General features: G+C 34.8%; 1 protein-coding gene across 1 annotated transcript in view; it reads right to left on the reverse strand.

The window, feature by feature from the left end:
- The window catches only part of SESTD1 (SEC14 and spectrin domain containing 1), a 147,517-nt gene that overhangs the window by 63,933 nt on the left and 57,969 nt on the right, over nt 1-25,615 (reverse strand). Inside the window, exons 2-5 of the mRNA XM_037740057.1 lie at nt 25,193-25,272; nt 19,481-19,589; nt 12,348-12,438; nt 7,900-8,013 (exon numbers count right to left, since the gene is read on the reverse strand). Coding sequence (XP_037595985.1) covers nt 7,900-8,013; nt 12,348-12,438; nt 19,481-19,589; nt 25,193-25,247 — 369 coding nt within the window. The 5' untranslated portion in view covers nt 25,248-25,272. The remainder of the gene's footprint in view (nt 1-7,899; nt 8,014-12,347; nt 12,439-19,480; nt 19,590-25,192; nt 25,273-25,615) is intronic.

A 25,615-nucleotide genomic window follows, 5' to 3' on the forward strand; every position in this document is an offset into this window, starting at 1 on the left:
CGTACTCCATCATATATATATATGATGATATATATATGAATCATCATATATATATATGAATCATCATATATATATATATATGAATCATCATATATATATATATATGAATCATCATATATATATATATATATGAATCATCATATATATATATATGATGGAGTACTACTCAGCCATAAAAAGGAATAAATTCAATATATATATGATGGAATATGAGACATATATATATCTCATACTCCTTTATATATATAATCACTGTCTAAATCCAACTATCAATTTATAAAAACAGAGAGGTCCAAGAAGACAGAAGAACATGTAAATTATACCACACACATATGTTTCTTTATCCACTCATTGATTAATTGGCATTTGGGTTGGCTCCATGATTTTGCAATTGCAAATTGTGCTGCTATAAACATGCGTGTGCAGGCATCTTTTTCAAATAATGACTTCTTTTCCTCTGGGTAGATACTCATTACTGGGATTGCTAGATCAAATAGTAGTTCTTTTAGTTCTCTGAGAAATCACACTGTTTTCCATATTGGCTGTACTAGTTTACATTCCCACCAGCAGTGTAGAAGTGTTCCTGATCACCGCATCCACGCCAACATCTATTTTTTTCTTATTTTTTGATTATGGCCATTCTTGCAGAAGTGGTATTACATTGTGGTTTTGATTTGCATTTCTCTAATTATTAGTGATGTTGAGCATTTTTTCATATGTTTGTTGGCCATTTCTGTATCTTCTTTTGAGAACTGTCTATGTATGTCCTTAGCCTACTTTTTGATGAGATTTTTTTTTCTTGCTGATTTGTTTGGGTTCATTGTAGATTCTGGATATTAGTCCTTTATCAGATGTAAAGATTGTGAAGATTTTCTCCCACTCTGTGGGTTGTCTGTTTACTCTGCTGACTGTTCCTTTTGCCGTACAAAAGCTCTCTGGTTTAATTAGATCCGGCTATTTATCTTTGTTTTTATTGCATTTGCTTTTCGGTTCCTGGTGATGAAATCCTTGCCCAAGTCAATGTCTAGAAGAGTTTTTCCAATGATATCCTCTATGCTTTTTATAGTTTCAGGTCTTAGGTTCAAGTACTTAATTCATCTTGAGTTGGTTTTTGTATAAGGTGCAAGATGAGGATCCAGTCTCATTCTCCTACATGTGGCTAGCCAATTATCCCAGCACCATTTGTTGAAAAGGGTGTCCTTTCCCCACTTTATGTTTTTGTTTGCTACCCTTTTACAATACCTGCAAATATATAAAATACTTAGGAATATACCTAACCAAAGAGGCAAAAGACCTCTACAAGGAAAACTACAAAATACTGCTGAAAGAAATCATAGGTGACACAAACAAATGGAAACACATCCCATGCTCATGGACAAGTAGAATCAATATTGTGAAAATGACCACACTACCAAAAGCAATCTACAAATTCAACACAATCCCCATCAAAATATCACCATCATTCTTCACAGAATTAGAAAAAAAAGTTCTAAAATTCATATGGAACCAAAAAAGAGCCTGCATAGCCAAAGCAAGACTAAGCAAAAAGAACAAATCTGGAGACATCACACCTGATTTCAAACTATACTGCAAGGCCATAGTACAGTGTCATTGTTTCTTTGTTTTAATATTTACAATCACAGTATGATTTATTTCATATTTAGAACCATAGGATAAATCACAGGCTGTTTTATTTCTGGGTTCTCTATTCTGTTCCATTGGTCTATGTGACCATTTTTATACCATGCCAGTAGAGAACCCAGAAATAAATCCAAATACTTACAGCCAGATTTCCCTTATATTAAACTTAATTTTTTAATAATATGTTATTGATTCAGTTAATGATCATTTAGTGGATCTAAATTTATTTATTAGAAGACATGTGTTTTAGTGTTGGGAATATGAGGATGAATAAGATGCTTTTGGCAAGGAAACTGGCTTTTCATTTGTTTCTTTGCAGTATTTCTCTGCAATATTCCAGAGACAGTTGTGTAATGCACAAGATGTGGAATAAAGTTTTTTGCTTTGTTTCGAAAACCTTTGCTGAAAATACCATACATGTTGTTGCCGCTTTGATCATAGCAGTATACAGGGCCAAAGGCTTTATCAGAATACCCCAAATGATTTCCAAGCCCTTTAATGAGGACAAACACCAGTATTTTACAATTGAAAACATATGAAACTAGAAGCCATTCATTCCACAGTTGTGCCCTAGCTCTGCCACAAAGTCACTAGCTTTGTAGAAGACAACCTAAGGAATTCATCACTCCAAGCTTATTCCCCAGTCTTTCAAAGAAGCCACCTTCATCAAATTATCCATGATGTTTTTTTAAGGTCTAAGAGGACAAAATTCTAATGAGTTGTCATTCCATACATTTAATTTGAGCCATTCTCTCAAATATATTACCTGTCTTGTCCAATAAAGAGTACTTGTCACTTTTCTACTTACACTGGTTAGCCTTACCATATGCATTCCTTTCTACATTTTATAGTTCCTAAATGCACGAAAATCATTGATAAACATGTTTCATGATTAATAAGCCATAGGAAAATTTTCCAGTTAACAGTTACATATGACAGAAGTTTATTTCCATCTGAATATTTCTCTTAAAAGCTCTTTTTCATAAAATAACTTAAATGTAAATAGTACAGATTCACCTTCTTTTATGACATAACATATATTTAAGAGTATATTATCCTTTAATCAAAATAATTTTTAAACAAAATTGATCAACATTACTGCTCTTCTATTTTCACTTATGCAAAATAGTTTTACACAAGGGAAGAACACAGTTCTGGAGAGCTACAGAAAACTCATTTTTTCCATTATTATAAAACATTTTATACAATCCATATTCTTATAAAATTCACTAGTAGCTATTAAAAGTGAAAACAGTAGCCCTGCCATGTAGACATATAGAACTTTATCAATATCAAAGGTATCTCGAAGTTAAGTATGTGGGGGAAAAGCAACAGTCTGAACAATTGGCAAACTCAAAAATCACAGTAATTTCAAATTAACCACTTAGAGAACTATCTACTGTGATGAAACATCTCAGTTTCCAGTGCAATAATCTCATTTTTGTTTAAGAGGGTGAAGGTGAGGAGAAAGGGTGGAGTAGGCTGGCTAAAGAGCAATAAATGTTTCCATCTCATGAGAAACATTCTTTTATAAAAAGAAGGAAGGGAAAAGACATTTAAGAGTATGCAATAGTAGGAAAATCGTATTCTATGCATGTGCTTTTCACCTAACAATCACCTTTATAAAGTGGGTCAGGAGCAGCATGTATAAGAGGAAAGAGAATCCTTTCCAGTGCACTGCAAAAAGACATTTTGTTTACAAATGTGAAAAACTGTCCACCTGCCTTTGGAAAATACCACTTACCAGGATACGACACATAAATTACACACAACTGCTTCCCAAAGGACAAATCAAGTTTGAATAAACAGGCAATTCAACTCCACTCCAGCGATAGCAAACACCACAGAAGGGTGTGATTTCACCGCTGTGAATTTGCTTGTGAAGAGCAAATTCAAATGCACAAGCAAACATAAGAAACCATTTGCAGGGTGGGATTTAGGCCTGAAGTAGAACTGGAATGCTGAAAAAGGAAACTGTGTAGACATTTCTAGATGTTTGAAAGCAAAAAATCAACATCAAGGAAACAGGCCAGGTGCAGTGGCTCACACCTGTAATCCCAGCACTTTGAGAGGCCGAGGGAGGCAGTCACCTGAGGTCAGGAGTTCGAGACCTACCTGGTCAACATGGAGAAACCTAAAAAAATACAAAAATTAGGCATGGTGGCGTATGCCTGTAATCCCAGCTACACAGGAGGCTGAGGCAGGAAAATCACTGGAACCCAAGGGACAGAGGCTGCAGTGAGCCAAGAGCCACTGCACTCCAGCCTGGGAAACAGAGCAACACTATCTCAAAAAAAGAGAAAACTGACACATTTCAGGGTCAATGCAACAAAACAAGATTAAGAATCCCAGACTAGGTGATTTTCCATAAATTGTTTCATTACAGCTTTTTAAATTACAAAATACTTGTAGGGCTTCCTATATTCCTTTCTGTTACAGCCCTTGAAGAGACCACTAAATTTTCATACACAGCAAACGTATATGAAAGTTTAAATATTAAGCAACGCAAATCAGAGGATCAGGTTTGTCTTATGGGGAATGTTCTATTACCTGGCAAAGAAGAAAAAAACAAAGAAAAAAACATAATTTTTTTTTTTTTTTTTTTTTTTTTTGGAAAAGGAGTTTTACTCTTGTTACCTACGCTGGAGCGCAACGGCACAATCTCATCACATTGCAACCTCGGCCTCCTGGGTTCAAGCAGCTGTAGGCACACACCACCACGCCCGGCTAGTTTTTTTATTTTTGTAGAGATGGGGTTTCACAATGTTGGCTAGGCTGGTCTCCAACTCCTGACTTCAGGTGATCCACCCGCCTCAGCCTCCCAAAGTGCTGGGATTACAGGTGTGAGCTACTGTGCCCAGCCCTTTATCAAATTTTTGTAAAGTCCAGACTCAGAGAGCAATCAACTAAAAGTAAGAACAAAATTAGAAAAGATCTCCCCCTGAAAATCATATTGAGATTACATGAATTATGTATAATTCATTTTCATCCTATAATTCTAAATATGAAAACAAAGAAACAATGATACAATTGCTGAAAATTCTAAAGAAACATTTTCTAAAGCTATTAAAAAAACTTAGAAAATCTTTTGTGCAGTGACTGAGTAAGAAATAACATTGTGAATTAGAGTAAAAATATTGAAAAGTACAAAATGGCACAAATACATATAACTGTACTAGATTATATTAAATATTGGTTAATTTTTTATCTTCTGTAAAACAAATATTTATTAACTTGTCACCTGTTCTAATTAAGGGACCAATTGATGGAAACATCATATTCTAACTTAAAGGCAAAACTTTTGTAAAAAAATCAAACAATTCATTGTCTGTGGGGAAGATGAAACCACAAACTCAACACTGTCACTTCTCAGAAAATATTTAAAAGAGTAAATTTTCCAAATGTATCCAGCATTTCTTTGGTCACAATTTGCCTACTGTGACTCTCTAAATCACTATTTCCTAGTTATGAAAATCTCATACACTCTCCATATCATTCTACGTTTTTTCTTTGCAGACATAATGAATTAGTATATACAATAAGCTCATTTTAATTTTTTAAAAAATAATTTACTTAATTATTAGTATTACAAAATACTGAATTAAAGCAAACTTCACAATAAAAATCTTAAACCATTCTTTTTTTAGAGACAGGGTCTCTCTCTGGCACCCAGGCTGGAGTGCCACTGTACCTTGACTCTTGGGTTCCAGCGATCCTTTCACCACAACTTACCGAGTAACTCGGACTATAGGTGTGCACCACCATGCCTAGCTAATTTTTCTATTTTTTGCCCTAGGCTCAAGCAATACTGCCATCTCAGCCTCCCAAAGAGTTGGGATTACAGGTGTGAGCCACTGCACCTGGCCTTAAATAACATATTATACCAAGATAAAAATGTAAGACCAATTTTTATTTTTCCCACCTAACAAATGACATTAAGGATCTTCAGTTAATTTAGAAATAGTTATGTAAAATACAATGATTTATCATAAATCATTTATAAAGTTACCTTTCATATTGAATTTTAAGATTACATATATATCACAATCAAAATGGTATTATGCTTTCAAAAATAGAGACAAAAAGCTATTTTCATGACCTGATATTTGAAATGTTAACTTTCATACTTTTAAAAAACCTAGCTGGCTTGTTTTTGTAGTTTTCATTTCTTTTTAAACAACTATTTGTGAGAAAAGGTTTGAAGTCCTGGCCCTAACTCTTTGAATGTGTAAACTCTTATTCTCCAAAAATGAAGAACCAAATTTGATTTCATCATATTGTATACTACCTATTGTACCATTATTTTTAGAGTACTAACGACATCTTGATATGCTACATAACAATTTTTATGAAATTGGTATAATTTATACATTTGGTAATAATTGTCTTGAGGCAAATTTATAGGATTATCATCCTTATTTTTAAGTTGTTGTGTATCAATTAGCAGTGACTTATTCACCAATGGTTTATTTGAAATTGTTTAATAGAGGAAACCACCAAATTGATTATGATTTCCAGCTGAGTGATAAATCTGAGCAACGACATAGCTCTCAAACTAGTCAACTAATAAATATCTGAAAGTTTTCAAATTAATATATTTTAAGTAAAAAATACTTATATTTTTAAAAAGACGGTATTGAAAATATGATTCCTCCATTAAGGATATAAATCCTCTAGAACAATTTAGAAAATGATGTAGGAAAATGCTAAATAATGTTGTTCTTGGCTGGGAATACAAAGTTTAAAGAAAGACTGATATTTAGCTTGATACTAAAATATCAAACTTCAAGAAGTAGCTTATATTATCTTACAGTGATCAATGCAGTATGTCACTGATGTCCAAAATCAAGTTTCACAAAATATCCTTCTATAGAAAATACAATTCATTTATCAGAAAAACTACCTAAATCTCGGAAACAGGCAAAAATTATTACTGGGTGTTCTTTCACGCAGTGGTGGGATTATATCTTCAACTGACTCTATAGACTGATCAATAAGTATTAACCTCTGTAGGAGTACAAGTTAACGTGCGGATTCTGTCTAGAAGAAAGGTAAGTGATTGTTGTCTCATGAGACTGGTACATTTCTGTCCAGTGGCATAAGAGACAACCTCAAAGTTTACAACTTATGGATCTATAGAACAATAATTAGTTTTGTATCTAATTTGGCTGGCAATCTTATCTTCCTATAAAAACCATTTCTCAAATGCTCTTTGAATTACAGCTTACAAATTATTGGTAACCTTATTATCAATCAATTGAATAATGTATTTGACTCATGCTCATTTTATATTTGCATGAGAGTCATGATTTCACCTCTAGGAAAACAGCACTTTAACAAATGCTTAATCAATTTAAGAATGTGAAGTGGATCAAATTCTGACTTTCATCAATTATTTTCAAATAGCCATCTCCATAAACATTCTAATACGTATGCAAACTATTAAATTTATGAAGAAAAAGGTTACTGGTTGCATTCAAAGTAGCTACCATTTTACTAAGTAGAAATCTAAATTTCAAATGTATCTTAACACTATCAAAGAAATCTGAAATCTAATAATCAGCATAAAGGGAACAAGAATTAAAAAGAACTACAAAAATGAAGGAAAAAAAAAAGATCATTACCCAGCACAAGCATTTCAAACTTTTGCCAAGTCTGTTGAAAGGCAATAAAAAACATGAATTTTTTAAAATAATAAAGCCCTACATAAATATTACATTTCCCATTCATTTTATATACATTAGAGAAGTCAAGACAAGACAAATTAAATAACTAAACCACAATACTGTATTAACTAGCATATACCATGGTTCAACAAGTTTGAAGAGAAAGGTATTTACTATATGGTCTTTAATAAAACATTTGTGCAGGTTTTCTTTAGTCTCAAATTTAACTCATAAAAAGATTAAAAACTTGTTTCTCCTTTACTCTCATTCTTCCTTCTGTGACTATAATACTTATCCTTTCCTAATAAAACATTCCCCAAGAACCTACCACTGAAACTTTCACTTTGTAGGCACTGACTGAGATGTTTTATTATTATTTCACTTTTGCTAAGCATGCGTGTGCAAGATCCAGAATGAAAATCTGCCTTTGTATGTATTTCTGCACTTAGTAAAGATGTGCATGTGTATCTATGTTCATACACATGCTATTTTTATATGTATGTCTGCTTGTACCTATTTGTTGAATATTTTTCTCAAGAAAAATACTATTTTAAAAGATATAACACACTTTAGAAAAAGAGATTACATTTACCTCAAAGCCAAGTCTATCCTTTTCTTTCCAAAAACAAAAATGTGTTACTTTCTTATCCCAGAATTCATCTGGCTTTACCACACAAACAAGGGACACCTCAGCTGGAACAACATTCTGCAAAATACAGAAAAATAATTACAAATTACACATGTAAAATGAATAATTTACTAAATTTATAAATTACCAGTTAAGATTAAGCTACATAAGAGACTTTTGGAAAAGAATTAAAATAATAGAGAAGAAATTCTCTAAATTTTAAAACATACATGTCAATAAAGAAGTATTTTAAAAAGTTGACTTAGAAAACACTTCAAATAAACAATGCAGCATAATTGTATATGTGAATCACTTTTTGTTTTATTGTATCTCTTACAGTTTATATTAAACTGTAAGAGTTAACTTTTAGTTGAGAAATTATTAAATGTTTTTTCTACAATATAAAAAAATTTTTCTAACACAATCATCTTGGAGATTTCCTCAAAAGATGTAAAATCAAATTTCTCACCAAAGTTAAGTTTTTTATCAGTCATTATACAATGAGGCCAAGATTTTACATGATTATTAACTTGAAGTGGAGAACAAAAAGCTAATCTTTGACAAATACAATTTCACATTTACTTGATATGGTTATTTATACTACCTAATGAATTGAAACAAACACTTATTGAATTAATATATTTCACATATATTTTATCAAGTCCCACAGAGTCTAACTTTAAAATGTATCTGAAATCCAAGTTCTACTGCCTGCATTGTTAACAACCCAAACTATCCAGCTTTCTGAAATATCATTGTAACAGGCCTCCTTGCTGGACTTTTTCTTGCACTCTGAATGAAATTCAAACCTGTTACTAAGACCTAAAAGGCCCTCCAAGCTCAGGTCCCTGCTGGCCTTTCAGATCTCATCTTAATACCTTCCCCTCCTAGCTCACTCCTCCACAACAGCCACGCTAACCTCACTGTTCCTGCAATATGAAAAGTCTGTTCCACTTCAGGTCTTTGTCCATGCTATTTTCCCTATCGGGAATGTCCTTTGCCTTATACCTAGGAGTGCTTCCTCAGTTTATTTAAGATTCTGTTCAAATATTCCCTCTTCAGAGAGGCCTTCCCTGTCCACCCTATCTATAGTGGCATCATCTGATTCAGTCTCTTTTACTGCTATATTTTTCTTCATAGCATTTATCAGCATGGGCTGTTACATGACTTGCTTTAATTTGCTTAACTGCTTATTGTCTAACTCTTCAAGTAGAATATAAGCTTCCCAAAGGCAGGTACCGTATCTATCCTGTCATCCCTCTATTTCCAGTGTTTATGACAAAATATCTGAAATATATAATAGAATACACGCTACAAATATTTGTTGAATAAGTGAATCCTCATTAATAAGTGGATCTCATTCTCTCAATTTTACAGAAGACTAATTTGAGCTTCAGAGAAATAAAGTCACTTGTCTGAAATAACAGAGTTGAAAAGTCACTGAGCTGAACAGAAACTACCTCTATCTGACTCAAGTTCTACTACACTATTTCATATGCTCTGAACCTGGGTCAACACATTCTTTCCTAAAGGTCCAGATAATAAGTATTTTAAGCTTTGCAGGCCATAATGTCTCTGTTGCCACTACTCAGTTCTATCAGGATAGCAGGAAAGCAGCCACACACAATATACAAATGAATAGGCATAGCTGAGTTCCAATAAAACTTTATAAACTCAAGAGCCCAGCCTCTGTTCTAACCATAAATGGCAGCACTGAATAATTATCATAATTACTATGACTATTATTCAGGGAAAAATAGAAAACCTTTAGAGGTAAACATGCACACACCATAAATCTAGCATCTACTGCAACAACTGAATTATGACTAAGGTAAGTAAAATAAATTCAATGGTATCAAAACTTTTATCAGAGGGGCTGGGAAATATAAGATAGAATTGAGCTTTATTCATATACTACCTTGTAGAAGATAATTATTTCAAAATCATTGAATATGAAAGCTGGGAGAAACAAGAGAAACCAAGCCCCTTATTTTAGAGAATACTAGTTATAGACACCGTGGGGTCCCAAAGAACTGATCCCAGGACCTTCCAAGATGAAAGCAATGAATGACTTCATATGTAGAAACTGTCTGGCTAGAAGTAAAGAGGCCATTGCAACTTCTCAAAATGTTAACTATTAATAAATCCAAAAGTTGTTAAAATACCTATCAGAAAAGAAATCGCAAGAGGGGATTAAATCATCCATTGATTGTTCTTCAAAACTGCCATTGATCAAAGTCCAGTTCAAACAGCAAGTCCCAAACAGCTCATCTGTGACACAGTTGAATGACAGGATGAAAGGAAGAACACAAGGTCATAATTAATGGATTTCTTACCTAATAGTTATTTTAACAACTTTCACAGAGAAGAGTTAATTCTCAAGGTTTGAAATATAAAAGTGCTGGAAACACTATTTTTATTTTCAAAGAAAAAGTTATTTTAGGACGCCAATTTGTGTTCACTTAAAAACTAATCCTCCAGAGGATATGTCCTTTCTAACACAAAGAGTGATTCTAGCCTGTAATCCCAGTGATTTGGGAGGCTGAAGGAGAAGGATCACCTGATCTCAGGAGTTTGAGACCAGCTGGAGCAATATAGTCTCTACAAAATAAAAAAAAACTTAGCCAGGTGTGGTGGTGCTCACCTCCAGTCTCAACTACCTCAGGAGGCTGAGGGAGGAGGACTGCCTGAACCAAGGAATTGGAGGCTGCAGCGAGTCATGCTACTGCACTCCAGGCTGAGTGACAAAGTCAGTTCCCAACTTAAAAAAGCGGGGTAGGTAGGGGGTTCTAATGATGAAGTTTAAGCTAAACATTTAAGAAGAATGAGGCAATTGGGTAGAAAATTCAGAGACCACCTCAGATGCATGCCACTGGCAAATATACACTTTAAAATGGATAAAGTCAAGGCCTGGGGCTTCCTTAGTTTATGCTAAATTCCAATTTTAAGCTATTTAAAATCCTTGAGCCTCCTGACCTTCTCTGTAAGGTTGTAGGGCCAAAATTAAATGAGATCATTTATATACCAAGCTTAGCACAGTACCAGAACCGTAATAAGCACTAAAACTAGAACTACAACCTAAAACTACCACTTTGTTCCTATCCCTTGAATCCCTTTTTCCCAATTAACCTAAATAAATGTTAAAACATTAAGAACCATTCTCCTTCGTTATAACTTAAATTTTAAAATTATATTCCTTTCCACAGAACCCTAAAGCAGCTACATATTATTTGTCAAATTCATTTAAAATTCTTGATCTTTCTTTCACTATCACTAATACCCACTTAAGTGAATGATCCCAAGTTAGTGCCAATTTATGTTTCCCCCAAACTGGCCTGCCATCAACTACTCTCATTGTACTTACTTCATTTTTGAGCTATGTAAGTCAAGAGTCTCTGTGAGGAAGGCCCTCTTTACTTTCTTTAATTTAAATTGGATAATTCAAATTTTACCTCGCTAGAAGCTCCCAAAAGTCATTGAGCTGAATAGAAACCACCTCTGTCTGACTCTAAAGTTCTTCTACTCTGTTTCATTTGCTCTGAACCTGGGGTCAATACAGTCTTTCCGAAAGGTCCAGATAATAAGTATTTTAAGTTTTGCAGGCCATAATGTCTGTTGCCACAGAAGGCTAGGTGCATGAGGGCAATCGGCCCTCTACATCACTCAAATGTTTTATTTTTCCTTTTCAAATCATATCTTCAACGCCCTTAAAATAAATCAACAAATGTCTACTGGGAGCCTACTACATGCCAGGGATAACAGAAACATTCTGTGAGAAACATGAGGAAATATAAAATACAAGATTGGCATCGGATCTCAAAAAGTTTGTAATCATAGATGTCTATTAAATGTTAATTTGTGAGGGGATGAAGTCCCTGAGGACACAGCTGTTAAGTAAGTTTCTTCTGAGCTATAAACAAATAATAAGATCATCATAAATCCTGACGCTTTATGTAGGAAATAGGGGACTAGAAGAGAAAAACATGCCAGAATCACCTGAGAAGTTTCTTCGAACTAGACTTATCCAATCCTACCACTTACCTATAGTTTCAGATTGGGGTTCAGGAGGGAGAATGATACAGACACCAGAGTATGCAAAAGCTCCCAGGTAAGTCTCATAATTTCAGTGCTCACACTTTTAAAATCACTGACCTCCTTTTTTAAATTACTTAAACATGACATATTATTTTCATTTACAAATCTATTACAATAGAGTTGAGATTTATTTAACTGCTTAAATTCGAACCTAAGGAGTTGAATTTGAACAATCCAGTAGTGGTAAATGCATTTTCAGAACTCAGTCACTGCTAGGAAGCCAGGCATACTCCAGTAAATTAAATGCATTTGCCATTTTAACCAGATCTGTTGCTGTAAAATAAAAACCACTTCCTGATAGACAAAACCAAAATTACCTGTAGCATTACAACTACTGTTTTCACCACATTCCACTGTGATTTTCTGCCATCCACAATGACGGTAAATCCTCTAGCCTTACACTTCTCACTGAAACAAAACAAAATTACAACGCATTAAAACAAGCTCCAGATTTTGTTCTTCGTAATTCTATATAAAGAAAGTTTAAAAGTTAATTGCATATGGAGTAGAATTAATCTCATTTGGTTTAGTTTACATTGTCAATAAATAAAATTCTTCAGAGTATCCTTTCCTTTTCTCAATCAATTTATTTTTCTCATTTTAGGAAATGTTGACAATTTACAAACTATGGTGGCAAGGAAATTATTCTAAAAGCATTAAAGCCAACGTCTTAAAAGTGAGGAAATCAAAGCAACATTCAAACAATACTATTAGCCTCTCAATTTCTTCATCTGTAAAATGGGATCACGGTGAAGTAAGTCATTAATTGCCAAGGGTGTTATATATTTCTTGTCTTGCCTTCCTGCCAGAAGTTTAAGATTTGTGAAGTGATAGTTCAAAACAGATAAAAAATAAAGTAAGTTATTAACAAACCACAATAATGGGCTTCTTAGCACTCTTCTGGAGAAATTTAACAAGATGAGGTAGAGCTTGCTGATTAAAAAGCTTGAACAGACCATGTCTAACCCACTTCTGCTCTCACTTTTGCATTCTCAGTCACTTGACCAGCAGAATATTATCGTCAGTGTTGGAAAATGTGTTGTTCCTATATTATATTAAGTGATTCAAGCATTAACTAAACACTTCCCAGAAGTCTAACCTAATAAAACTCAACTGCTTCTGGAGGAAAATATTCCATTCTCAAGGCTAAAACTACGTATGCATTGTTATTATGACTGTGTTTTACTTACCAACTTAATATAAGGATCTCAAATGCCCTCCTTCCAATACAGAAAAAGGAACTACAACTTTGCTTATCAGAGCAAGATTTTGGTAGCGAAACCTGTCCCCATCCAAACTGTTCCCAATTATATACTTTATAGGAAAAATAAACAGTAGACCGTTTCCTGGGATTTAAATCCACTAGCAGTTCAGGGGACTTTACTAGTCCTTCTCTTCACCCTCCAAGCATGCACACTAGTTCCAAGAAGCTTCCTGGAGAAGTCATGTCCTGTTCTAATGATGATATTGCTAAAAGTTTAGAATGGGAACAGGCAAGGACAGAAGCTGAGGTTCCAAAGTAAACAAAAGAGTATTCAAGAGGTAAGGCAAAGTGATGCATATGTTCACACAAAAACCTGCATGTAAATATTCATTGCAGAATAATTCATAATAGCTAAAAAGTAAAAACAATCCAAACGTCCACCAACTGATGAACAGAAAAACATAACATAGTATAACCAAACGATGATACATTATTCAGCCATAAAAAAAGAAAGAAGTACTGACAGATGCTACAACATGGCTAAACCTTGAAAACATTATGGTAAGTAAAGGAAGCCAGACACAAAAGGACATACTTTGTATTATTCCATTTATATGAAATGTCCAGAATAGGCAAATCCAGAGACAGAAAGCAGATTAGCGGTTGACAAGCGTTAGGAGGGGAGAATGGAGAGTGACTACCAATGGGAACAAGGTTTATTTTGGGCTGATAAAAATGCTCTGATATTAGATAGCATAATGGATGCACAACCTGTGAATATACAAAAAATCACCAAATTGTATACTTTAAAAGGATGATTTTTATGAATATGTGGATTACATCTGAATAAAACACTTTAAGTACTCTATTTTTTTTTTTTTTTTTTTTTGACAGAGTCTCTCTCTGTTGCCAGGTGCCAGGCTGGAGTGCAGTGGTGCGATCTCAGCTCACTGCAACCTCTGCCTACTGGGTTCAAGCAATTCTCCTGCCTCAGCCTCCCAAGTAGCTGGGACTACAAGCGCACGCCACCACATCCAGCTAATTTTTGTATTTTTAGTAGAGACAGGGTTTCGCCATGTTGGCCAGGATGGTCTCAATGTCTTGACCTCGTGATCTGCCCACCTCGGCCTCCCAAAGTGCTCGGATTACAGGCATGAGCCACTACGCCTGGTCAAGTACTCTATTTTTTGATTTGCACAAATAAAGGATCCACTAAACATTCTTTGGGAAAAATTAAAGGTAAGGCAATACAGTGATCACTTGTGGGTTAGCAAAAGAAAATAAAAGACTTGCACAGGGGACCAGGTAAGGTGATTCACATCTCTAATTCCAGCATTTTGGGAGACTAAGGCAAGATGATGACTTGAGCCCAGGAGTTTGAGACCAGCCCAAGCAACACAGCAAGACTCCATCTCTATTTTTTTTTTCCAAGACAGAGTCTTGCTCTGTCACTCAGGCTGGAGTGCTGGGATGTGATCTTGGCTCACTGCAACCTCCGCCTCCTGGGTTCAAGCAATACTCCTGCATCAGCCTCCCAAGCAGCTGGGATTACAGGCACACGCCACCATGCCCGGCTAATTTTTGTGTTTTTAGTAGAGACAGGTTTCACCATGTTAGCCAGGCTGGTCTCAAACTCCTGACCTAGTGATCTGCCCACCCTGGCCTCCCAAAGTGTTGGGATTACAGGCATGAGCCACCACGTCCGGCCGACTCCATCTCTATCTTTTTAAAAATAAAAGACTTGTGGAAAAAAAGCAAACCTTTCATCTAATTACTATCTGTGGGGTCAGGTAATGAGGAGATTCCTGGAATTCTCCACGAACAAGACATCTAAGAAGACTGTCATGACTTAGGAGAGGATACAAACCCAAAAGAGATCAGCTAGGCAGGGTAGCTGGCTGTTGAGTGGTCTGGAGAATCTGCAACAACGCAGAGATTCTACCAATGCCTTATGCAAGTTTGCAGGAAGGAGAGCTAAGGCACAGCTATCCAGGAGAGGGCCCACCAAGAGAAATGTGCCATTCCCATAATGTGGTACTATCCCTGCGTTGCAGGTTACACAGCCATTTTGTTAAACACATTTTATACAAGCAGTATATTTATATTTCAAAGCATACTATAAATTAATCTGTACATTAATACTAAGAAAGTAATGAAGCTTGCAAATACCATCTGTAGTGATCTTAAAGGAATAAAATACTCTAAATTTATCTTTCAGAGTACTTAGAAACACACTTAACCCTGTCATTTTCTCACATTTTACTAAGATAAATAATGAAAATACACAGAATCCAAAGATAACTATTTCAAAGTTGCCAGACCAAGTGGCCTTTCAAGTACTTGAAATAGTTTTGTTTTTTACTTCATCCCTGTAAGTGGAATGATGGCTTAAACTGCTTTTAACAACATAGTTAATTTAAAAGCATGTTATACACTTTATATAGGGCCTGTTGTAGGACCTGTAGTGCCATTAATAATAAATTCCTATACCCACTGTTAGCAGGTTTATAACTATATTTTAAGAACAGTAATAAAAAAAAAACTAAGACCTAGTCTCCTAGTTCCTAGTCCAGCTAAGCCTTTCAAGGGTGATGTAGCTAAGTTAAAATAGCTAAATAGACATGAGGCTGTCTAAACAGTCCACTAACTTTTGACATAGAAGAGAATGTTAGTGAATTTCCTGGGACCAATATCCTGCAGCTCTTAACTCATTTCTTCGATTACAACTAAAGGCTTCTTCTCTTCCACTCATAGAACTCTGCTGATACTTACATAATGGCACTAATTTCACTTATGCTTTTTTAATAATTACTTGTTTATAATTCATCATCATTAGATAATATGCTTCCAAAAAGCAAGAATGTTATCTTGCAAATGTCTTGGCAGCTTCTAGAACTATACTTTAAATATGGAGGGCCTTTAATAATGTTAGATAGCTCACATCACATCACATCAATCACATCACATCACATCACGGCTTTCCATTTCATTCAGAATTGAAGCCCTTACCACGGCCTACGTGGTCTTCCATGATCTGACTGCTGACTCTCTGACTGCCCTCCCAGCACTGTGTCCCTCTCTAAAACTGCTCCAGCCACACCAGCCTCCTTGATGTTCTCAAAACACGTTAAGCCTGCTCCTGCCTCAAGGCCTTTGCACTTAATGCTCACTGTCTTCAATGATCTTTGATTAGATTCTGCAGGGTCTGTCCCTCCTTTTAATCATCTCTGGTAAAATATCATTTTATTTTGTAAAGTATCACCACTCTATCACTCTGCTCACTCTTTTCATGCTTTGCTTTCATAGCACTCATGAATATCCAAAATACTGTACACTCAGTATCTGAAACACAGAACAAACTTAGGGCCAACCTGTGTGGAAAAGAGTCAAGAAATGCCTCCATTCTCAACTGAGCTAGGTTACCCATTTAAAATAGCTATATATCACACCTTGTTCCTGTGACCATTAAAAATAAGCACAAAGTCTAAGAAAGAAATGGAGTTATTTCTTTTTATTTTTGCATAAATTTTTGAAAGTTATATTTAAAACATTAAGATAGTCATTGCACAAAAAAATCAATTTTGGACATCTCCTATTAGGAAGAGGCCACATTAGCTAGCTATACTGCTGGAGATGTCTGCAGTTCACAGCTGGACGGAGTTAAACATTAACAGCTGGATACTGGGAGACAAAAGCAGGACACACAAGAATGTAGATATACTAGAAATGAAAAAACCTTTCTAGACACATGCTGGGCCTGATCTGGCAGGGTAATTTAAAAACATTCCTAGGACAAAAAGAGAGGTGAAACATGGGAGATAACATGATAAAGTATAATGTTAGTTTTAGATTTTCTAAGTGGTGGACATATGGGTGTTCACTGTATAATTCCTTAACCTATTTTGTATATATGAGCATTTTAATAAAATGTTGGGAGGGTTACATTTTAAAAGCACTTGAGTGGTGGAAATTCTGAATGAAAAACATTGGTTTTAAGATCACACATCTAGTTAGCTGTTCTCCAGCATCACAATGGAGGAATCAAAAACACCTTAGCTCTCTAAGAAAATGGCAAGTACTGACAAAAAGCTGACAGCCACGTTTGTTAAAGCCAAAATTATGGGAGGCTGATCCAAGAAAGCAGAAGGATAGAGTTTTCATGAATATTTGAGAAGGCCAAACTTTTGCAAAACAATTAAGAAAACGAAGTATCCAGGTATCTATTTTGTTTTGCTAGAATAAGTTCTTTCATGTTGCTTCAACTTACACCTTCTCTGCTAGTTGGCAAGTATGTGCAGATATGCAGAAACTAATTCATCATTTATACTGGAGGAACATCATACACCATATTTATATGACAAAGAGAGAGAAGATTTAAATACTATAGGCTATTTTGCCTCCCACTGTACTTCCTGCTTGTCTATACCAGGGTGAACATGAGCCTGGAGCTGTGAATGAATCTGCTGGTCCTTTAGCCTGCCTCAGTTACCCAGTGCCTCTGACAGGGAGAGCATCCTGTTGAATTGAATGTGATCCCAGTATATACAAACATGCATTTTCTTAAAACAAACCTAATCACAAGCCAACTATGACTTCTGGAATTTAGTAAGAATAACACGCTCCAATGTTGAAGGAAAACCTAATATGTTCATGGGAAGATAACACAGTCTCTGATCCACCCTCAGGCATTTTTGAAAAATAACTCTGACAATTAGTAATTTTTGCTTTTCATCTGAACCTCAAATCTGGATTTCACACGAGATGCAACTACACTGAACTCTATTCATTTGAAGTACAAAAAGGCTCTGAATTGGTGTCAGGAATTGTAGACGCTCATTCCAGCTCTGTGACTTACTGGTTGTGTGATCTTGGGCAAGTAACCATTACCTCTGAGTTTCAATTTCCTCAACTACAAAATAACGCAGTTGGTTCAGTTGGTACTTTACATATTTAACCTTCTATGACTCCATCTATGAATAATCTTTTCATAATTTGTAAGCTGTAAGTCTGGCTAGTCACGGTTACCTAAAAAGCAGTTTGTTATCTAATGGTGAATAGGCTAGCAATCCACAGCTCAGGGGATTAGCAAGATTATTCAATACTAATGTACTGACTACAGGTTCTAATAATTTTCACCCCCAGAAAGTGAAAAAATTGAAAATGTTCACATGAAGACCTCTATTTCCACAATATTAAAAAAATAAAACAGAATCATTAAATTATAGAACACTATTGGATGCAGGTGTGATTAAAATCAGTTGTTTTAACCCCATACTCTGCAAGGTGGTTTAAATGGAAAAAAGCTAGTATATCAATAAAATGCAATTATAAGAAAAACATATGAAGAACTGTTTACTCTAAAATGTTTAAAATTCACTAGCAAGAACTTAAGAGCAGTATATGTGATAGTCTTGTTCCTTTTTCTACCTCTACACTGTACAAACACACACACACACAGAAACCTGCCCTCATTCACATGCTTAATTGCTGTGGTTTACAAATCTGGCTGTACATTAGAAATACACAGGAAGCTTAAAAGACTTCTTACAAATTCTTATAAGCAGGCTTCCCAAGAACAAATGGATCAGAGTCTCTGGAAGTGAACCCCTCAACATTAGAATTTTGAAAAAAATTTCCAGATGACTAACATGCAGTCACAGTTGTACCCAGTACCAATTATGAGAGAAGCAGATGGGGAGGAAGCTTTATTTTGGTTGTTGAAATGATGGGTAGGCTCAGGAAAATAAAGAGGTTTAAGTTTTGTCTCCACTGAAGAAATGTGAAAATTAAAATTCAAGGACCTTGGATTAAAATATAAACAAACATTTTTTACATTTTTAAAACAAAAATTAACTCCTAATAGTCTTTATTCCCTCAACACATTAAAACCTGCAGACATATTTATATCAATATAGTGAAATAACTTACCTATATAAAGATGCCTTCTACTGATTAAATTCTCTAATTTTTCTAAAGTTACATGATATAGATGCTTAGTCACTGTGTTCCTAAAAAGTTGACAATACATACATTTTGGAAATCTGTATATAATTAAATTCATCAAGAGCATAAATAAGCATTTTATCTGCAATGATGTTATAAGTCATTGAATTTAGAATCTATAATTACAATTTCACTATGAATAAAAGTAGATAAGATAGCAAAATATACTTCAACAATAGAAGGAATCATGAGCAACTAAGTGAAAACATACTGAGGTTTAAGAAAAGACACCTTTAGAGTCACCTTGGAATGCTGAGTAGGTAGTCTAAGGTGACACTCAGCTCATCCATATTTGTCTGCTCGAGGCATAATGGAATTGTCAAAATGAGGCCACTCCGTCTGTCCTTTCCTCCTATTAAAAAAAAAGATTTCAATTTAACATGTAATATACATTAAGGCATAACCTGAATAATATATATTTGAATCCAATCTTACTAAAACAATAAGTTCAATACATAATTTGGAAAATATCTAATGGATACTTATAGATTGTAAATGTTTATGATAATATAGGAGAATTATAGAAAATTTAAAAAAAAAAAAGGAAAAAATTCACCCATGAAATCTTCACCCAAACACAGTAAACATCACTTTAAATTTCTTCCATTTAGTGTGCTCCTTAATGTAATCAATTCATTAAACACCTCTTGTGTGCCCAGCACAATAAGTATTTGCAAGTAAAATAAAATAAATTTCCAATCAACCTACGAAGAAAAGATTTAAGTCATAAGAAATGTAACAGTCTGTTATGTTGTATAAGATATATTATAAAATATTACAAAAAGGGATTTAGAAAATGATTAAGAGCTACAGTAAATGTGAAAAATTTCATTAAAAAGTTAAGACTTTATAAAAATGGAGTTGGGCATACTGGCATGCCTATAGGCCCAAGACTCCGGGGGAGGGGAGAGGAGGGGAGTTGAAGGGAAGAGGGGAGAAGTGGGGGGGGGAGGGGGAGGGAAGAAGGAAAGGAAGGGAAAGGGGAAAAGAGAAAAGGGAAGAAAAAGAAAAGAAAGAAACGAAAAGAAAGAAAAATGGGTAGAATTTGTAAGCCAAGTGAAAGGAGTATTCTGTGATGAGGAATGATCTGAGTTAACTCACGAAGGTCAGACAGGCATATACTCTTCATAAGACAATAAAGATAAATCCTTGCCCAGCCGAGAAGAGTGCTTGGGACCTGGATATTGAAGCCTCAAATCAAGGCAGTAGAGTACAGTTACACTTCATGTGCATTCAAGTCCCCATCAGTGTTAATAACGTAACTTTTAAATACTTTTATTCCCACATCGTGTCTTTGAAAGTTTCCTACATGTTTGATTTTCATATTGAAGCCCATCTTCTGACCAAGCTGACATTTGTGGTCATTTTAGAATCTTAAAAAGCAGCAAATACTGAAAGAAACAATTCCATACGATCAATAGACATCTATCACTAAAAACTGAAAGGTGTGAAGCAAAAGACTCATATTAGTGACGCAAACGCAATTCACAACCTATGAACTTCTGTCCTCCATTAGGTCAACCATTACTGCTATCCAACCATTTTTTTTAATGTCAACAAATATTCATTGGAGATGATTCAACTTACTAATCAATCAATGACTTCAATTGCATATTTTTTGTTCAGCATATAAGTTTCATTTTTCAAAAAAAAACGGATTAACACAAGTGGTTTTCAAACTGCATCCCCTGAATGACTCTGTTGGTTTGGAAAGATTTTCTCTACTACTAAAAATGCTTGAAAATTACTGGCTTAAATAATCAATGGTCACGAGAGGAAGTTAATAGGAATAGGCTAAGAAATCTTTCATTTACTCTTCAAAATTGCTAAGCTTTATCCACGCATTAACCCAAGCCCAAAAAGAGGCTCACACCTGGACCATGGCACCCTGACTCACTGAAGAATTGTTTTTAGAAGATAAATTTAACATTCAGGGCTATATTTAACTCTATTCCCTCGGCTTTCATTCAGGGACAATAAAACAATCACCAGTGTAAAAGTACAAGAGGGGTGAAAGTGAACAGGAAAAAGACTTTCAAGACAGTTATGGTCAAAGGGTGAAATGCTACACAGAGACAAGTGTCACAAGATGCAAAAATGTCATGGTAAAGATTATAAGAGAATAATAGTGTTCACTATAGAAAAGAGTGTGAGAACACAGGCATTTTCAAACACCATTGGGAAAAATAGAAATTGAAACAATCTTCTTCTTGGAGTTTCAATCTACAAAATCTAACACAAATTTAAATGTGTATTCTTTTTATACCACTTCTACTTACAAAAAGGTATACTGCTAAACTCGTACAAAATACACAAAGCTTTCTAGGTATAAAATAAAAAAAAATGCATAAAGCTACAAGTAAAAAGAAGAATATTTACAACATCATCATTCGTATCAGAAAAGAATGGAGAACACATATATATCAAACAATGAGGGAAGAAGTATTAAGAAAGAAGAAAACATATTAACTAAAAAAACGATAACATTAGTGGAATTAAATTATTTTGTCATTTATAATATATACTAGGAAAACATGTCAATTTACACAGAGACACAATATACTTTGAAAAAAGGACATTAGTATTATCAAGGCAATTAGGAAGAGACATAAAGGAGAATAACACAGAGAAGGCAAGATAATACAGTCCAAATAACTCTGAATTGGCCGAACTACGGTATCTATGCTAAAGCACGTAGAAAATTACTCAAAGATCCAAACTCCAGAACATCACTACACCCAATGTACCATACCACTGCTCCCACTCAGACTAATGAAACCAAAAGTTTAAAATGATAAACAAGATCAACAGACTCAATAGACCACTAGCTAGATTAACAAAGGAAAAAAAAGAGAGGAGATCCAAATAAGGACCATTAGAAATGACAAAGGTGACATTACAAGTGATCCCAAGGAATGCAAAAGACTTCTGTGCACAGAAACTAGAAACTCTAGAGAAATGGACAAATTCCTAGAAACACAGAACCTCCCAAGAATGAATCATAAAGAAATTAAAGCCTTCAACAGCCCAATATTGAGTTATAAAACTGAATTGATCATTTAAAAATCTACCAACCAAAAAAAACCCTGACCCAGGCAGATTCACAGCCAAATCCTAGCAGACACACAGAGAAGAGATGGTACCAACCCTATTGAAATTATTACAAAAAACTAAAGAGGACGGATCCCTTCTTGTGTGACGCCAGCATCACCCTGACACCAAAACCTGGTGAAGTCACAACAACAACAAAAAAGAAAACTAAAGGATATGTTCATCATATCCCTGATGAACAGAGATGTAAAAATCCTCAAGGAAATACTAGCAAACGGAATCTGGCAGTACATCAAAAAGTTAATTCACCATATTCAAGTAAGCTTTATTCCTGGGATGCAACACTGGTTCAACATACACAAATCAATATACGTGATTCACCACATAAACAGAATTAAAAACAAAAACCATATGATCATCTCAATAGATGCAGAAAAAGTCTTTCATAAAATCCAACATCCTTTCATGATAAAAACCCTTAAGAACCTATGCACTGAAAAAACACAGCTCAAAATAATAAAAGCTGTCTACAGACAAACCCACAGCCAACATCATGCTGAACAGGCAAATGATAGAAGTATTCCTTAAGAACTGGAACAAAACAAGGATACCTACTCTCACCACTTGTATTCAATATAGTACTAGAAGTCCTAACAAGAGCTATCAGGCAAGAAAAAGAAACAAAAGGCAAAGAAATAGAAAACAAAGGAGTCAAATTATCTCTCTTTGTTGACTTTATGTTTCTATACCTAGAAAACCCTAAAGCCTCCACCGAAAGGCTTCTAGAACTGATAAATGACATTAGTAAAATTTCAGGGTAAAAAAAATCAATATGCAAAAATAAGTTGCATTTCTAAACACCAATGACACTCAAGCTGAGAGCCAAATAAAGAACATATCCTCACTTATACCAGCCACAAAAAATACCTAAAAAATACACCTAAGCAAGGAGGTGAAATATATCTACAAGGAAAACTGTAATACACTGCTGACAGAAATAACAGAAGACATAAAGTAATGAAAAAACATTCCATCGTCATGGATTAAAAGAGTCAACATTGTTAAAATGGCCATACTACTCAAAGCAATCTACAATTTTTAATGCTTTTCCTATCACACTACCAATGTCAATTTTCACAGAATAGAAAAAACTATTCAAAAGTTCATATGGACCCAAAAAAGAGCCTAAATAGCCAAAGCAATTCTAAGCAAAAAGAACAAACCCAGAAGTATTACATTGCCTGACTTCAAACTACACTATAAGGCTACAGTAAACAAAAGAGCATGACACTGGTACAGAAACAGACACATGGACCAATGGAAAAGAATAGAGAGAATCCAGAAATAAAGTCACACACCTATAGCCATCTGATCTTCAAAAAAACATGCAATGGGGAAAGAACTCCCTATTCAATAAATGGAGCTGGGATAACTTGCTAACCATGTGCAAAAGAATAAAACTGGACCATACCTTTCACCATATACAAAAATTAACTCAAGATGAATTAAAGACTTAAACATAAAACCTAAAACTATAAAAATCCTAGAAGAAAACCTAGGAAATACAATTCTGGATACCGGCCTTAGCAAAAATGTATGACTACATCCTCAAAAGTAACTGCAACAGAAACAGAAATTGAAAAGTAGAACATAATTAAACTAAAGAGCTTCTGTACAGCAAAAGAAACTATCAACAAAGTAAACAGACAACCTACAAAATAGGGGAAAACAGTCACAAACTATGCTTCCAAGAAAGGCCTAATATCCAGAATCCCTATGGAACTTAATCAATTCAACAAGGAAAAAACAACCCCATTAAAAAGTGGGCAAAGGACATGAACAGACATTTCTCAAAAGAAGATATACAAGTGGCCAACAAGCATGCATATCACAAATAATTACAGCAATGCAAATCAAATTCACAATAAAGTATCATCTCATATCAGTCAGAATGTCTATTATTAAAAAGTCAAAAAATAAAAGATGCTGGTGAGGCTTCAGAGAAAGGGAAATGCTTATGCATTGTTGGTGGTCATGTAAATTAGAGTTCAGTCTCTGGAGAAAGCTGTTTGGAGACATCTCAGAGAACTTAAAACAGAGAAATCTATAAAACAATGTATTTACCTGTAGGTATATACCTAGTAATGGGATTGCTACCATTCAATCCAGCAATCTGATTACTGGGTATATATCCAATGGAAAATAAATTGCTCTATCAAAAACACACATGCATTCAAATATTCCCTATGGCACTATTTACAACTGCAAAGATATAGAGTCAACCTAGGTGTCTATCAACAGTGGAATGGATAAAGAAAACATGGTACATGTACATCATAGAGTACTACACAGCCATAAAAAACAAGGAAATCATGTCCTTCACCACAATGTGGATGCAGCTAGAGGCCATCATCCTAACTGAATATTGTCACAGAAACAGAAAACCAAATACTGCACATTCTCATTTATAAGTGGGAGTGAAATAATGGGCACACATGGACTTTATGATGGAAGCAACAGACACTGGAGACTACTCCAGGAAAGGGAGAGAAGGGGAAAAGGGCTGACAAACTACCTACTGGATACTATGGTCGCTACCTGGGCGATGGTGATTGGACTCCATTGTACCGCAAACCTTAGTATCATGTAATAGATCCATGCAACAGACAGACACATGTACCCCCGAATGTAAAAAAACTGAAATTAGAAAAATAAATTGGACTGCCAAGAAACAGTATAGAGTTAGCTCTCCTAGTTCTCCACTCTGATTTAAAGATGTCTTAAAAATACCTTTTAAATAAAACTGTCATTAAAAAAATAAAATGCATTTGTCATACTTATCAAAGAAAAAACTATTAAAAAGTTTGTATATCAAACACTTCAAATTTTAAGAAGAAAACGTACCTGAAAGGAAGGCTAGTTTTTTCTTCAGAATGGGTAATATTACAGAGGCCTCCATTTTACTCCAGTGAACTTCCTTAATTCTGAAAACACAGAAAGTTAAATGTCAACTACAAACTAACAATTATTCCATGAACTACATCCTAATGATGGTTTATCCCAGAGTTTCTAAACCTGAGAACTACTGACATTCCGAGCAAGATGATTCTATTTTTGTAGGGAGTTATCCTATGCATTGTAGAATAGTTTGCAACATCCCTGGCCTCTACTCACTAAAAGCCAATACCACCCCCCTTTCCCAGCTGTTACAACCAAAATGTCTCTAGACATGGCCAAATATCCTCTGGTAGGCAAAATCACAAGTGGTTGAGGATCACTGGCTTAACTCTTTCTCAGAGCAATACTCTTGGACTAAAACACTGCCTG

The sequence above is a fragment of the Cebus imitator genome, unplaced genomic scaffold, assembly GCF_001604975.1.
Source record: "Cebus imitator isolate Cc_AM_T3 unplaced genomic scaffold, Cebus_imitator-1.0 Scaffold78, whole genome shotgun sequence".
Lineage (NCBI taxonomy): Eukaryota > Metazoa > Chordata > Mammalia > Primates > Cebidae > Cebus > Cebus imitator.